Here is a 14,303-nt window from a genome sequence, read left to right as displayed (position 1 = left end):
GGTTAGGGACACCATCCCTGCCCATCTTGGCTAATAGCCATTGATGGACCTATCCTCCATGAACTTATCTAGTTCCTTTTTGAACCCTGTTATTGTCTTGGCCTTGACCCTTCAGGGGGTCACAAGATTATTACATGGGGGGTCGTGATCTGTCAGCCTCCACCCGCAAACCCCACTCCGCCTCCAGCATTTGTAATAGTGTTAAATATAAAAAATGTGTTTTTAATTTATAAGGGGGGGTCGCACTCAGAGGCTTGCTGTGTGAAAGGGGTCCCCCAGTACAAAAGTTTGAGAACCACTTCTCTTGCTTAATATATGCTCTACAGTAGAAGGCAATTAAAAAAAGCAAACAAGCTATGCATTGTGGATCAACTGGTTTAAAAACCAAACCAACCTTATAATGGTTAATCACCTCTGTAATGCTGGAACAAATCAAACAATACACCTGAGCCTGGCAGGCCCAAAGTGAATATTTGTGTACATGAAATGGTTGTTGACTCCGACATTCAGACTTTGCACTTGTCTACACTGGCAACGTACAGCGCTGCAACTTTCTCGCTCAGGGTGGTGAAAAAACACCCCCCTGAGTGCAGCAAGTTTCAGCGCTGTAAAGTGCCAGTGTAGATAATGCACCAGCCACACTCCTAGCACTGCTAGCTACGCCCCTTGTGGAGGTGGTTTAGCGTTGCCAGTGTAGACTAGCCCAGAGTCTGGGAACATTTTAAGCAATTAACAAACAAACAACTTCTGGGATTTGAAACAAGAGCCACCCACCCCAACTGAGCTAAAGTTTCACCTCTCCTCTGAACTAAGGCAATCCTAACTACTTTGTGCCTGCGCAGACTGATTTAGGTGTGGACACTCCTCCTTTGCTCTTCCAATTTTCCCCTTCTCTCTTCTGACTCCCAGCATGGCCTAAACTTCCTCCCTCCTGGCTTTCTTCCATCCCTCTGAGACCCTCCAATAGCTCCTAGTTCTTCTCCATGGCCCTCCAATAAACCCCTCTCTTCCTTCCCTTTGCTCCTCTGCCTTTACCATGGACCTGCAACAGACCAGGCCTAAGTGGCTCATGACCCAGAAGTGGGTGGCAAGGGAGCACCCCACTGGTTGAGTAAAAACAAACAAACCACAACTGAGGTCACCGGGACCCACCAGGAACCAGAAGAGGGAAGGGAAGGAGCAGCTCACTGCCTACGCCATCCTGCTGCTTCTGCACTGCCCGCACACACTGCATCTATTATTCTCCTTAACCACTGAGGACAGGACAAGGAGTAATGGGCTTAAATTGCAGCAAGGGAGATTTAGGTTGGACATTATGAAAAACGTCCTGTCAGAGCTGTTAAGCACTGGAACAAAGTACAGGGGGAGGTTGTGGAATCTCTGTCATTGGATGTTCTAAAGAACAGGTTAGACAAATACCTGCAGGGATGGGTCAGATAATACTTGGTCCTGCCTCAGCGCAGGGGACTAGACTAGATGACCTATCAAGGTCCCTTCCAGTCCTACATTTCTGTGATTCTATCTTCCCTACCCATCTGTCCGTTTCTGCCATCCTTCACAGCTCAGCTCTTAGGGGAAGTGGTACTTCAAGAGGCTGGAGAATCTGCACCACAGCTCTGCCCTGGAACTCGGACTCCTCTCTCTCCTGTCCCTCTCAGCAGCTCTCTAATTACGATTTGGCTCCCTACAGCTTAAACACAGCCACAATGACGTTAATCAAACTGGGTTCGATAAAGACTCTTGTGTGTATAGGATGAGATTGCTGTGTGGAAATTTTCACCCCAGAGTTTACAGTGTAACAAAGGGCTATGTAGTAACTTCATGACTGTTACTATCCTGTACACACCTCGTGGGCACTTGCAACTCCTCGGTGGCTCCCCAAAGCCGAGTTTTTCAGAAGGGGCTTGACATAATGCAATGATGTTGAGAACAGATAAGCTAAACTGAATACAAAGAAAAACTTCTAGGTTATGAGATTGTTAGGCTGTGGAATGAACTCCCAAGGGACGTAGTGGAGCCCACTGTCATTTCTAAGGCTACATCTACACTACAGCTGGGATCGACGCTCTGAGATCGATCCACCAGTGGTCGATTTAGCGGGTCTAGTGAAGACCCGCCGAATCAAGAGCAGATTGCTCTCCAGTCGACCCCTGTACTCTACCCCTGACGAGAAGAGTAAGGTAAGTTGAGGAGAGTTTCTTCCGTCGACCCCCTGTGGTGTAGGCCCATGGTAACTTGACCTAAGGTACGTTGACTCCAGCTATCTTATTCACGTAGCTGGAGTTGTGTAGCGTAGGTCGACTTATGGTGGTAGTGCAGACATAGTCTAGGTGACCTAGACAGGAAATTCACTCTAAAGTACATTCCTGCACTGGCAGGGCAGTGGACTGGATGACACTCTATCCTTGGTGTGACTCAGTCACCTTCCACTGAGGATGAATTTAGTCCAACAATCTTTTCCATTTCAGACTTCTATCGTGTTGTAAACCTGAATGCTGGATCATTCACAACATTTGCATGTAAATGGGGACAAATCAGGAAAGAAAAACACTTCCTACCATTAGTTCAGGAGGAAAGATAAAGTCCTGGGTTGGGTCTACAGGCTGGAATTCTTCAGGATTGCAGAGATCAGAATGCATCTGAAAGGAAACAAAGTTTCATTTGAATATTTACTTGAAGGAGAAAAAAACAGAATGTGCGCGTCAAGAGTATGTTACACTTTTCTGGAAAGAGCAGAGACTCTTTGGCTACATGTCATTTAGTTTTTTAACTGCTACAGGTACCAGCACATTAAATAATTCAAGCACATTCTTTAGTTAATTTCCTAAAAATAAATCTATTCTCATAAATAAATAATGAAACAAAACCATTTACAAATTGACCCAATGCCAGAAAGGATTCTTCCAGCCATCAGCTCCTAAATCCACCTCCAGCACCTGCCCCACTCTCTGAAAGGCGTATTCTCAAGACAACAACTAGCCCTTGTAGTGTGCCCTGGAGGCCATCAGAGCCAGGTGTGGTGGGTGTATGAGACTCACTGGAAAAACACAGACACTGCAGAATTAATATAATCTCCCAGTCTATGTCTGTCAAATAGATTGATGGGTAAATCCAAGATGACAACAAACAAAACAGCAATCCTTTGGGTGACACAAGATTTACTGGACATCTTGTGTTTTTAGAAAAGAGAAAATTATAACTCCTGAAAAAAGTTTCATTGCAACATTGACCTTAAATCTACTGGTCTGTATCCATCCCAGTCATAGGTCAAAAGCAGGTACCGCTGCACTGGCTCTGAAATTTGGCCTTGTGGAAGATCTGGATCTCCTAGAGCGGTTACATATCCAGGGTAGGCAAACCCAGCCAGATTTGGCTTTCAACAAACCTAAACTACTTAGGATGTTGCAGTGGTTTGGGTACTAGTCTGGGACATGGGCAATGAGGGCTCAATTCCTTCCTCTACCACAGCCTCCCTGTGCGACTTTTGCCAAATCACTCAGCCTGTCTGTGACTCGGTTCCCTATCAGCAAAAATGGGACTATAAGCACTTCTTGCCCACAGGTGCATTGTGAGGCTGAATAAACGAGAGTTTTGACGCACTTTGAGCTCTGCTGTTGAAAAGAGCTAGGTATCGTCATTACTTGCACAGCAGGGTTATGTTCCTTGCGGGCAGCATGGCTCAATATCATGACCTTTGCATTCACAACACAGTACCCACAATGCAGTGTTGCTATTGGAATCTGTAAGGCTGGGTTGGGTTTGACAGATCTGAATAGAGGTGGGTTGGGCAGGTTCAGTGTTCCTCCCTCATTGTTTGCATCACTCTAATATTTGGTTCACGCTGAACAGGTTTGAAAATGACAGGTTTTTAATTTCCTGGGGTAATTTTTCTCCTCTGAATGGAGCTGCTCAGTGCTTGTGCCAAATTCAGCAGGAGCTGAATTAGAAGAGGACACCATAAAAATCAGCTCTATTTTACTCACTTTGGGTTATCCCTTCTCTGCAAAGCCCTGCGCTTCAGAGCAACAATCCTCTGGAGAATATGGATCCTGTGAGCTTTTGGGAAGGAGCTTACAGTGGGGTGAAGCTCTGGATGCACTGCATCCCCAGCACTGGTTGCTTCTCTCTGCCTCTCCAGACATTATTCTTGAATTAAAGCCTCATTAAAACCACACAATTATGGAAATTCAATTATCTTCAATGGCAGAAGAGAATGAATGGGTCCTGGTTATAAGCTGCAAACCAGCCCCCTGGCAGTCCCAGGTTCAACCCTGACTGCCACTGTCCAGATCTTAAAGGTGCTGTAACAACGCATAGAACCACCACAGCCTTGAATTTCCTCACTGTAAAACCTAAAGGTCCCCCTTTCCTTCTGCTGCACCACTGAGGATAAGACAGTTACCTTTTCCATAACTGGTGTTCTTCGAGATGTGTTGTTCATGTCCATTTCATATGAGGTAGGTGTGCTCACCACATGCACCGGTGCTGGAAGTTTTTCCCTTAGCAGTATCCACAGGTGACTGGCTCTGGCGTTGGAGTGGCGCCCGCATGGTGTGGTATAAGGGGCGCTGCCAGCTCCCCCCACCCTCAGTTCCTTCTTGCTGGAAACTCCGACCGTGGAGAAGGAGGACGTGTCATGGAATGGACTTGAGCAACACAGCTCAAAGAACACCAGTTACGGAAAAGGCAACTGTCTTTTCTTCTACAAGTGCTTGCTCATGTCCATTCCATATTAGTTGACTCCCAAGCAATACCCCTGGAGGTGGGTAGGAATTCACAGACATGTAGATTGCAAGACAGCCCTGCCTCTGACCTGCTGAGTGATGGCATAATGCCCTGTGAATGTGTGGACAGAGGACCATGTCGCTACTCTACAGATGTCCTGGATAGGGATGTGCACCAGGAAGACCACTGAGGATGCCTGAGCTGTAGTTGAGAGGGCTCTGACAATTGGCGGCAGCGGGACCCATGCCAGATCGTAACAGGTCCATATGCAACAGGTGATCCAGTTGGAAATCCTCTGCGAGGACACCGGAAAGCCCTTCATCCTATCCACTGTGGTGATGAAGAGCTGAGTTGATTTACGGAAAGGCTTGGTATGCTCTAGGTAAAACGGCAAGGCCCTTTGGACATCCAGTGCATGAAGATGCCTCTCTCCACTGGTCTCGTGCAGTTTGGGACAGAACACTGGGAGGAAGATGTCCTGGTTCATATGGAAGGTAGATACCACCTTCGGCAGGAAGGCGGGGTCAGAACTTAGCTGAATCTTGTCTTTGTAGAAGACCGGGTACAGTGGTTCTGAGGTCAAGGGTTTAACCTCCGAGACTCGCCTCGCTGATGTCACTGCCACCAAGAAAGCAACCTTCCATGGCAGGTGGAAAATGGAGCAGAACCCAGAGGCTCAAAGGGCGGGCCCATGAGCCTAGAGAGGATCAAGTTGAGATCCCACTGCAGGACAGGAGTCCGTAGCCTGCAGGAAGAGTCTGTCGAGGCCTCTCAAGAATCTGACCGTCATGTCATGAGAAAATACCGGCTGGCCCTGGATCGGTGGGTGAAAAGTGGAGATGGCCGTGAGATGCACTCTAATGGAAGAGTGTGCCAAGCCCTGGTTCCTCAGACGAAGCAGATAGTCTAAGATAGACTGTATGGAAGAGTGCGAGGGGGAGATGCCACTCCTGGACGCCCAGCAGGAAAACCTTGTCCACTTGGCCAGGTAAGTCAGTCTGGTTGAGGGCTTCCTACTTCCCAGGAGGACCCGCTGGACCTCATCCGAGAAGGTCTGCTCCTGTGGATTCAGTCACACAGCATCCACGCTGAGAGGTAGAGGGACATGAGGTTGGGGTGTAAGAGCCAGCCGTGGTCCTGTGATAGCAAGTCCGGGGAGGGGAGGGGCCTCTGCCAGGTTCATCAGTGTGCCGAACCAGTGCTGACGAGGCCACACCAGGAACAGGCGGTCATCTAGTCCAACCCCCTGCTCAAAGCAGGACCAAGCCCCAATTTTTGGCCCAGATCCCGAAATGGCCCCCTCAAGGATTGATCTCACAACCCTGGGTTTAGCAGGCCAATGCTCAAACCACTGAGCTATCCCTCCCCCCAAGGACCCTGCTGATGAGAGGAATCAGAGGGAACACTCCCTGCCACGACAGGAGGAAGGTATCAGAGAGGGAGTCCTTGCCAAGACCTTGCCGAGAACAAAACTGATGGCATTTCCTGTTTTGCCTGGTGGCAAACAGGTCCACTTGGGGAGTTCCCCACCTCTGGAAGATCATGCAGGATATCTCTGAGTGGAGCAACCACGAGTGGTGAGAGAAGTCCCTGCTGAGGTGATCCACTAGTGTGTTCTTGATGCCAGAGAGGTGACAAGCTTCCAGATGGATTTCGTGGCTGATGCAGAAGTCCCAAAGACAGAGTGCCTCTTGGCAGAGTTGATGAGCATGCTCCCCCTTGCCTGTTGATGTAGCACATCGAGGCCGTGTTGTCCATCAGGACTCTCACCACCCTGGCCAACAGGTGAGGTAAAAAGACTCTGCATGCCAAGAGAACCGCTCTGAGCTCTTTGACGTTTATGTGTAACATCATCTCCTCCAGGGACCAGATACCCTGCGTCTGGAGATCGCCAAGGTGTGCACCCCAGCTCAGATCTGAGGTGTCCGATACCAACTCGATGGATACCACGATGAGGTCCAAAGTCTGGAATCTTTCTAGTGGCAGCAATGCTCTGGTGCAGGTCGAGTGGAGCACTGCTCCGATTAACTCTATCCTTTGCACCGAAACTCACGTAGACTTTTTGTAGTTTACTAGAAGGCCCAGGGAGTGGCACGTGGCTTGCAGCACCACAACATCCTCTTGGACTTGAGACCTGGAGTTGCCTTTGACCAGCCAGTCGTCGAGATACATATAGATTTGGATTCCCGGACGCCTGAGATAAGCAGTCACCACTGACATGCGCTTGGTAAACACCGTCGGTGCTGTCACCAGGCCAAATGGGAGGACTGCAAACTGGTAGTGTTTGGGTCCCACTGTAAATTGGAGGAAGCGTCTGTGTCCAGAAAGATCGCTATGTGGAAGTATGTGTCCTTCAAGTTGAGGGCGGTGTACCAGTCTCCCGGATCCAGAGAGGGGATAATAGAGGCCAGGGAGACCATGGGGAACTTCAGCTTCTTTAGGTACTTGTTGAGGTCTTGCAGGTCCAGAATGGGCCGTAGACTGCCCTTGGCCTTTGGGATTAAAAAGTATTGAGAATAAAAACCTTTGTTCCTATACTTGGGAGGAACCTCCTCCACCGCACCCAGCTACAGTAACCCTTGAACCTCCTGTGTGAGGAGACTCTCTTGAAAAGGGTCCCTGAAGAGGGATGGGGAAGAGGGTTTGAGGGTGGGGGGAGTAGAAAGAAACTGGAGGGTATAACCCTGTGCCACCGTGTTCAGGACCCAGCAGTCCAAGATTATAGCGGTCCATGCAGGGAGGAAAAAGGAAAGGCGGCTGGAAGAAAACGGGGAAGATGGAGCCCGTGTATAGTCTTGTTGGTTGCCCTTGGGTGCACCCTCAGAATGATCACTTGGTGCCCTGCTTGTTTCGGGTGGAGCCTGACTCAGCAGAGCGTGCGGAGGGTGGCTCGGACAGCACTTGTAGCTTGGCCTTCTTGTGAGGTGGGTCCTGCTGAGGCTGGCTCCCTTGTCCCTGAGGCTGTTGTGGTTTGAACTGCTTACATGCCAAGCCTGGGACGTAAAGCCCCAGAGTTTTCAGGGTGGCACGGGAGTCCTTTAACCCATGCAGCTTGCTGTCTGTCTACTCTGCAAATAGCGCCTGGCTGTTGAAGGGAAGGTCCCGTATCAACTGCTGAGCCTCGGTGGCCAAGCCAGAGAGGAGCAGCCAGGAAGCCCGCTGCATGGAGATGATGGAAGCCATGGTGCGGGCAGCAGAGTCCACCACGTCTGAAGCTGCCTGGAGGGCCACTCTGGCCACAGCCGTGCCCTCCTCGAGGATCACCCAGAATTCCTTCCTAGACCCTTCAGAAAGTGAAGCCTCGAACTTGCAGAAAGTGAAGCCTCGAACTTGGCCATGGCCTGCCACGTGTTGAAATGGTAGCAGGAGGGCATGGTGATTGGCCACACTCAGTTGCAGACTGGAAGACAAATAAACTTTGTGTCCAAAAAGATCCAGCCTCCTTGAGTCTTTAATTTTAGGGGTAGCCCCTGGTTGTCCTTGCCTCTCCCTGTGGTTAACTGCCTCGACCACCAGGGAATTGGGGGCCAAGTGGGAATATAAGTATTGATGCCCCTTGGTTGGCACAAAGTACTTGCGCTCGGCCCTTTTGGAGTTGGGGGCCAAGGAGGAGGGAGTCTGCCACAGGGCAGTGGTAATTTTCGATACTCCTTCATGAAGGGGTAAAGCCACCCTGGCAGGGGCCAAGGAGCAGAGGACATCAAACAAGGAGTCCAAAGGCTCCTCTAATTCCTCAGACTGAAGTCCCAGATTAGATGTGACCCTCTTCAATAGTTCCTGGTGCGCCTTAGCGTCATCCTGAGGAACTGGGTGAGTGAGCTCCATGATAACCTCATTGGGCGAGGATGAGGATGATGCTGGTACCGCTGGAACCTCTACGACCATTGGTGGTTCAGCAGGCTGATCTCCTGGGTCCTCCTGGACCTGTGGGGTCTTTCCTGCCGAAGTGTCGAGCACTGGAGAGGGTTGGGATGTCGAGACCACTGGCCTGTCCGAGGCTCCCAACACTGAGTGGGCAGCTTGGGAAGGTTGGGTGAACCCCCAAGGGTTCCATGGGTACACACCAGCCACTGCGCTTGGGGCCACGAGACAGGTTTTGGTGCCAATGATGTAGGCGGCACCGCAGGCATCGGAGGCTGTCCCGCAGTCAGGGAATCCTGCTCCATGCTGGAGCTGTAGTTGGAGTGGTTGCTACCTGGTGACCAGGATCAGGCGGAGTGGCGACTGTTATCTGACTGGTGCCGGTTGCTGCACCAGGAGGTAGACCTGTCCGAGAGAGATGAAAGTCTTGGTCAGGGCCATGGGGAGCAATGGTGTTTGGCGGATCAGCGTCGGAAAACTGGCGATCCACGCCTTACACTACCGGACTGGTACCGGGACATCGAGCGGGACCAGGAGTTATCACGAGCTGGTTGCCGGGAGGATCTTCCCAAATACGGTGATCCCCATCTTGGAGATCGACAGCGGCAGGCTGATGACCGGTGGCTTCGGTCCCCTGATCGGTCCTGGGATCTGCACCGAGCTCTTGGTGATGCAAGGGGTCAGTCTTGGTGTTCCTGCTGGGAGGCGCATGTCCTGGTGGGTCTATGCCCAGCTACTGGCGAGGTATGCTTTGAATCCCGCTGTTGGTGCCCAAGGTCCAGGGACCAAAAGGGGCTCTGCTGAGCCTGCTTCTCTGGCTCTGAAGCATGATGGCTTTGGGCGGGCAAGTGGTGGCGGGACGTCCCTCGCGATAGGGAATGGTGCCGCTGAGGCGGGGACATATAGGGAGATCCCAAGGTGGGTTTACTCCAAGACCTGGGTACTGCCAGAATTGGTGTGGGTGGCACTGGGAGCATCAGGATTTCCTGAACTGCCTGCAGGGCTTCGGGCATCAACAGCACTTGAAGTTGACAGAAGCCTGTGTCGCTATCCGGGGATGCAGGCAAGATATAGGATGGGCTGCACCGCTCACCTTGAGCTGGGGCCTGACTTTCTGGATGGAGCATTGAACTGCCCATTGCGGGTCTTGGCTTGCCCCTAGCCCTCTCCTTTCCCTTGTGGAAAGTAGGATATTGTCCCCTCACAGTCTTCTTCGGCTTCTTGGCCAGAGCTGTGGAGGGGGAACAGTGCTGGCTCATTGACAGCGCCGGTGGGGCGCTCCACACTGACGCTGTGCTACTTGGTGCCAAGTCGGACCTTTGCTCTGGTGCTGGAGAGTGCTGACTCCATCAGGAGCGCTCTAAGATGGTTGTCACACTCGTTTTTAGTCCTGGGTTTTAAGGACTTGCAAATACGACACTTGTTGCTTATATGCCCCTCGCCCAAGCACCTAAGACAGCTACTATGGGGATCGCTGGTGGGCATGGGCCGCTTGCAGCAATTGCAGGGCTTGAAGCCTGGGGACCAGGGCATGCCCCGACCCCCAGCTAAGTCCAGCTGGGGACTAACGAAGCTTTAAGAACTACTATTAAAGGTGACTAATTTAACTATTAAACTATATACAACTAAACTATAGGTTCTGCAAAGTTTGCAAGAACAGAGAACAATCAGCGCTAGCCAAAGCAATGGATGTTCCAGCACTGTCACTGGTGGCAAGAAGGAACTGAGGTGGGGGGAGCCAATGGCGCCCCTTATACCACGCCATGCAGGCACCACTCCAGAGGGCGCCAGACCCAGTCCCCTACGGATACTGCTAAGGGAAAAACATCTGGCACCGGTGCATGTGGAGAGCACACACACCTACTATGCAATGGACATGAGCAAGCATTCGAAGAAGAATGTTTAGTTTAGAGAAGTATTTTATTTTTGTAGAGTTTGATTTGGAGAATCTTTATATTTCTTCAGTGACTCTAGTTGCCACAAGTGCAAATTAAATGTGAAACTACATACTGTACAGTCATCTACACTCTGAGATGTAACATAGATAACAGATAGCCAAATCCTGCAATTCTTACTCAGAGAAATCTCCCACTGATGTCAATGGCAGTTTTGCCAGAATAAACACTAAAAGACTGAGCCAGGGTTTTGGTTTTATACAATGCCTTTTCTAGTCAAAGCAAGAATAAAACAATCTTTAAATAACATCTCTCATTATTTATTAAGCAGTGCCAATGAGCTAGAAACTGTTCCAGCACCCCTGTCCTCGGCTCTGTATCTCCTTACCGAAGGGAGGTCAATGCAGCCCTACCTTATGCGTGCTCAGATCAGAAGCTAAAACTCACCTCTTTGATGCAGACTTCCCCAAACAGCGATTTCCTTCCACATAAAACAAAACACCCTGAAATCATGGGGAGGTGGAGAGAAGCCCTTTCAAATTCTCTGGTTTGAATATAATTATGGGTATAGCTATGCAGCAATGAGGTAGTATGATTGTAGCCAATGTACACATCCTGGAGCTAGCTTTAATCTTAGATCAAAATTATCGTGGCCATGTCTACACATGCTGTAATTGTAATCATGGTTCCCAATTGCAATGTAGGGATGCACCACATTTGGAGCTTAGATATCATGGTCATAGATGCCTTAGAAATACCTAAGACAGGCAGACAGAGTTAATAGAACTCTTTACCCATCAATACATTATAGATACCACCGGATGAAAATGTGGCACCAGCTACAACAGCTCAAAGATGTTCATTCACTACAAACTTTACTATGAAACAGAAAGTAATTTTAAAAAGACCATAACGCACCTGATTTCCCTTGTCAGAAGATGAGCACACATCTTCTTTGTCCAGGCAACATTGCCCTGTTCCTCTCAGTTGACAACATGCCGTTTCCTAAAGAAATAATACGCCGTTCTGTAATACTCTAGATACGACTGCATTGAAATGTGATTTCTTTTAAAATACACATTTGCATATATATATATATATTTCTACCTACATTAAAGCAGATTTGTCCAGTCACTTGAAACTAGTTCAGGAGCTACCCATGATCCAGGGTGACTATTCTTGCTGTGTCCCCTTTAAAGCACTGCAGGAGGTGGGCCAAGTCCAGCTCCCCTTGAAGTCATTGGAAAAACTCCAGCTGACCTCAGTGAGGGAATCAGACTCCTGAAGCAGATCAGAAGCTGGTGCAAAGGATTATTGAGTGCATTGGAGAAGGACTGTGTGGAAGTGGCTGAAATTGTTCTGCTATGAGAAAGTTGGACAGATTCCTAGTTTATCCTTTTTGTGTTTATAGCTCCGATTGGACTCATGGACAGCTTTGAAGGTAGTGGAAGGGACACAGCTCTGCGACTTGGGTATGATCTCCCAGCCAGGAACAGGCTACGCAGTGTTTTCCTTACCACTGTGTATACCAATGTACAGCTGAGTTTTCAAGGAGGGATGGGCCCAAGATAGGGTGGAGATATGGTCAGTGGAACTGTGACTATATGGAGGATCTGTAACTATACAGATGTGCAAAGTCACCTGTGGCAGGGGAGAAAACCAAAATATGTTCATTTGATTTCCCCTTTGTTGTTATTCTCCTTGTAACTCAGATATAATACTCTATGTCATCATTGATAGCCTGGTGATCTCTGGCTTCTCTTAACAGATGAGAAACATGGCACGTTTCAATCAGTTGAGAATAAATGTAAGACACTCACTCAACAGCAAGTCTGGATAATGATATTTTTCAGTAGTTATGATATAACACATACAGCACACACAGACTGGCTATATCCTAATGGTCTACACTTGCACTGAATAATAATCATAGTTTCAACACAGTCAGTATTTCTGAAAGACAAGCTGGGAGAGGTAGTATCTTTTATTGGACCAACTTCTGTTGGTGAGAGAGACAAGATTATCTGTGGTCACGCAAGACTGGGGCTGAGAGACACTAGTTTGTTGGCAAGGCAACATGTAAACAATTTGCGCCATGATTCTCCAAAGACTTGAGTACACACTTAACTTAAAGTGAAACACACACTTAAGACTTGGCATGATTAAAGCCTTATTTATGACAAGAATAAGGGTAGCAGAGACTGTCAAGGCAGATCATAACCATCACGACCACCTACATCTTCAGGCCATGTATTTTGGATGCCTCGAGGCCTGATTTTCTGAGGTCCTGAGCATCTAAAACTCAAGTCAGTGGGAGCTACAAGTGCTCAACACTGCTTAAAAAGAGACTCCGAAGGGGCCACATTTTCAAAAGAGCAGAAAGCCAGATTTTCAATGGCTCGGCACACCCAATTGGATCCAGATTTTCAAATAAGATCAGCTTCCATTTAGGCACTTAAATAAGGGCCAGGTTTTCCAAAGTGGTCAGCACCCAGTTGCTTTGTGACTTTTATGGGCAGATTTCCAAAAGAGCTGAGCGCCAAATGTGGACTTAGTTTTTCTGCAAATCTGGCCAGTTCTCTTTGTGCTTAAATGGGAGCAGAGCAATTCTGAAAAGCTGGCCTTAGTTGGGCTTCCAGAAACTGAACACTCAAAATTAGTGGATACTTTTGAAAATGTTGATCTGTTTGTCTTTCTACCTACCCCTGCAAAAGACTTGTAGGTGTCTATTATTGGTCTGTATCCAGTGCAACGGCACAAATTACCTGAAATAAACAATAATATCATTAATCATAAGGAACAATGGAAGAATAATTATTAATATCAGTACAATTAGAAATGGTCCTGAAGCAAACCCTCACATCTGAACACACCTACACTTGGGGAAATTTGGATCCAAAACCAGACTTGGCTCTTGGTTCTCCAATGGGCTGAACCAGAACCACAGAAGAGTCAAAGCCTCTTGAACAGGGGGAATGCTCTGATTGGGAGCCAAATCCAAGAATTGCAGATCAGGCCCATCTCTAATAATAATGATTTAATTAATGTAATTTATATCACTATAGAAATTATGTAAATCATCCAAGAAGATATACTATGCTATTATTAATGGATCTGGATTTCCTTCAATGAAATCCAAACAAACTCTCTATCTCAGGGTTTTATCCTGACATCCATCACTGTACTATCCGAGCGCCCTCTATGTGAAATCAATAGCAATAGAGAAGTTGCATGGGCACTTCATGAAGCCTCTGGACTCTTCTTTCTTTACAGGGTCACAACTCGGCTTGGGTATATGTTTCTGGGGAGTGGGAAGTTGGTAGAGGTTTGGGACTAAAAAGGGTGTTTGAATTATGAGTGTAACATATGGTGCAAAGGTTTTCTCAATGAGGAAATAAACTCAGTATTTTAATAGGCTAAACCCAGCCATGTCAGTGTGAGCTGTTTTCCTGAGTGAGAAGTGCCTATAGAAATCTGTACCCGGGAGAACTCAGGATTTCATTTTGCTGGCAGGCAGCCCAAGTGAAGGACCTGATTCTCCATGCCACCCAAGTTGTTCAGGAGTCACTCAGCGCTGTTATACTGGTGTAGAACTGGTGCAAGAGCAAAATTGGTCCAATGGGTGGGGTTTTCCAAAGTGCTCAGCATTGACCTAACTCTGCTCCCAATGAAATCAATAAGTGCTTTTGAAAATCCCACCTAGAGTCATTGAGTTTAAGGCCAGAAGGGATAACCTGATCATCTAGTCTGATTTCCTGCATATCACAGGCCACCACCCCTACCCTGTTATCTCTGTGCGGAGCCCATTAAACTGGATTAGAA

The 14,303-nt window shown here is 48.3% G+C and overlaps 1 protein-coding gene across 4 annotated transcripts in view; it reads right to left on the bottom strand.

The window, feature by feature from the left end:
• Positions 1 to 14,303, bottom strand: part of LOC140895791 (aldehyde oxidase 2-like) — a 101,960-nt gene that overhangs the window by 75,869 nt on the left and 11,788 nt on the right. For all 4 annotated transcript variants that reach the window (XM_073306345.1, XM_073306346.1, XM_073306344.1 and 1 more), the window contains 3 exons: positions 13,185 to 13,246; positions 11,400 to 11,486; positions 2,559 to 2,639 (listed from right to left, as the gene is read on the bottom strand). In XM_073306345.1, coding sequence (XP_073162446.1) covers positions 2,559 to 2,639; positions 11,400 to 11,486; positions 13,185 to 13,246 — 230 coding nt within the window. The remainder of the gene's footprint in view (positions 1 to 2,558; positions 2,640 to 11,399; positions 11,487 to 13,184; positions 13,247 to 14,303) is intronic.

This window comes from Lepidochelys kempii, chromosome 11 (assembly GCF_965140265.1).
Source record: "Lepidochelys kempii isolate rLepKem1 chromosome 11, rLepKem1.hap2, whole genome shotgun sequence".
NCBI classification, from domain to species: Eukaryota; Metazoa; Chordata; order Testudines; family Cheloniidae; genus Lepidochelys; species Lepidochelys kempii.
This window is presented reverse-complemented; position numbering and strand designations above follow the sequence as displayed.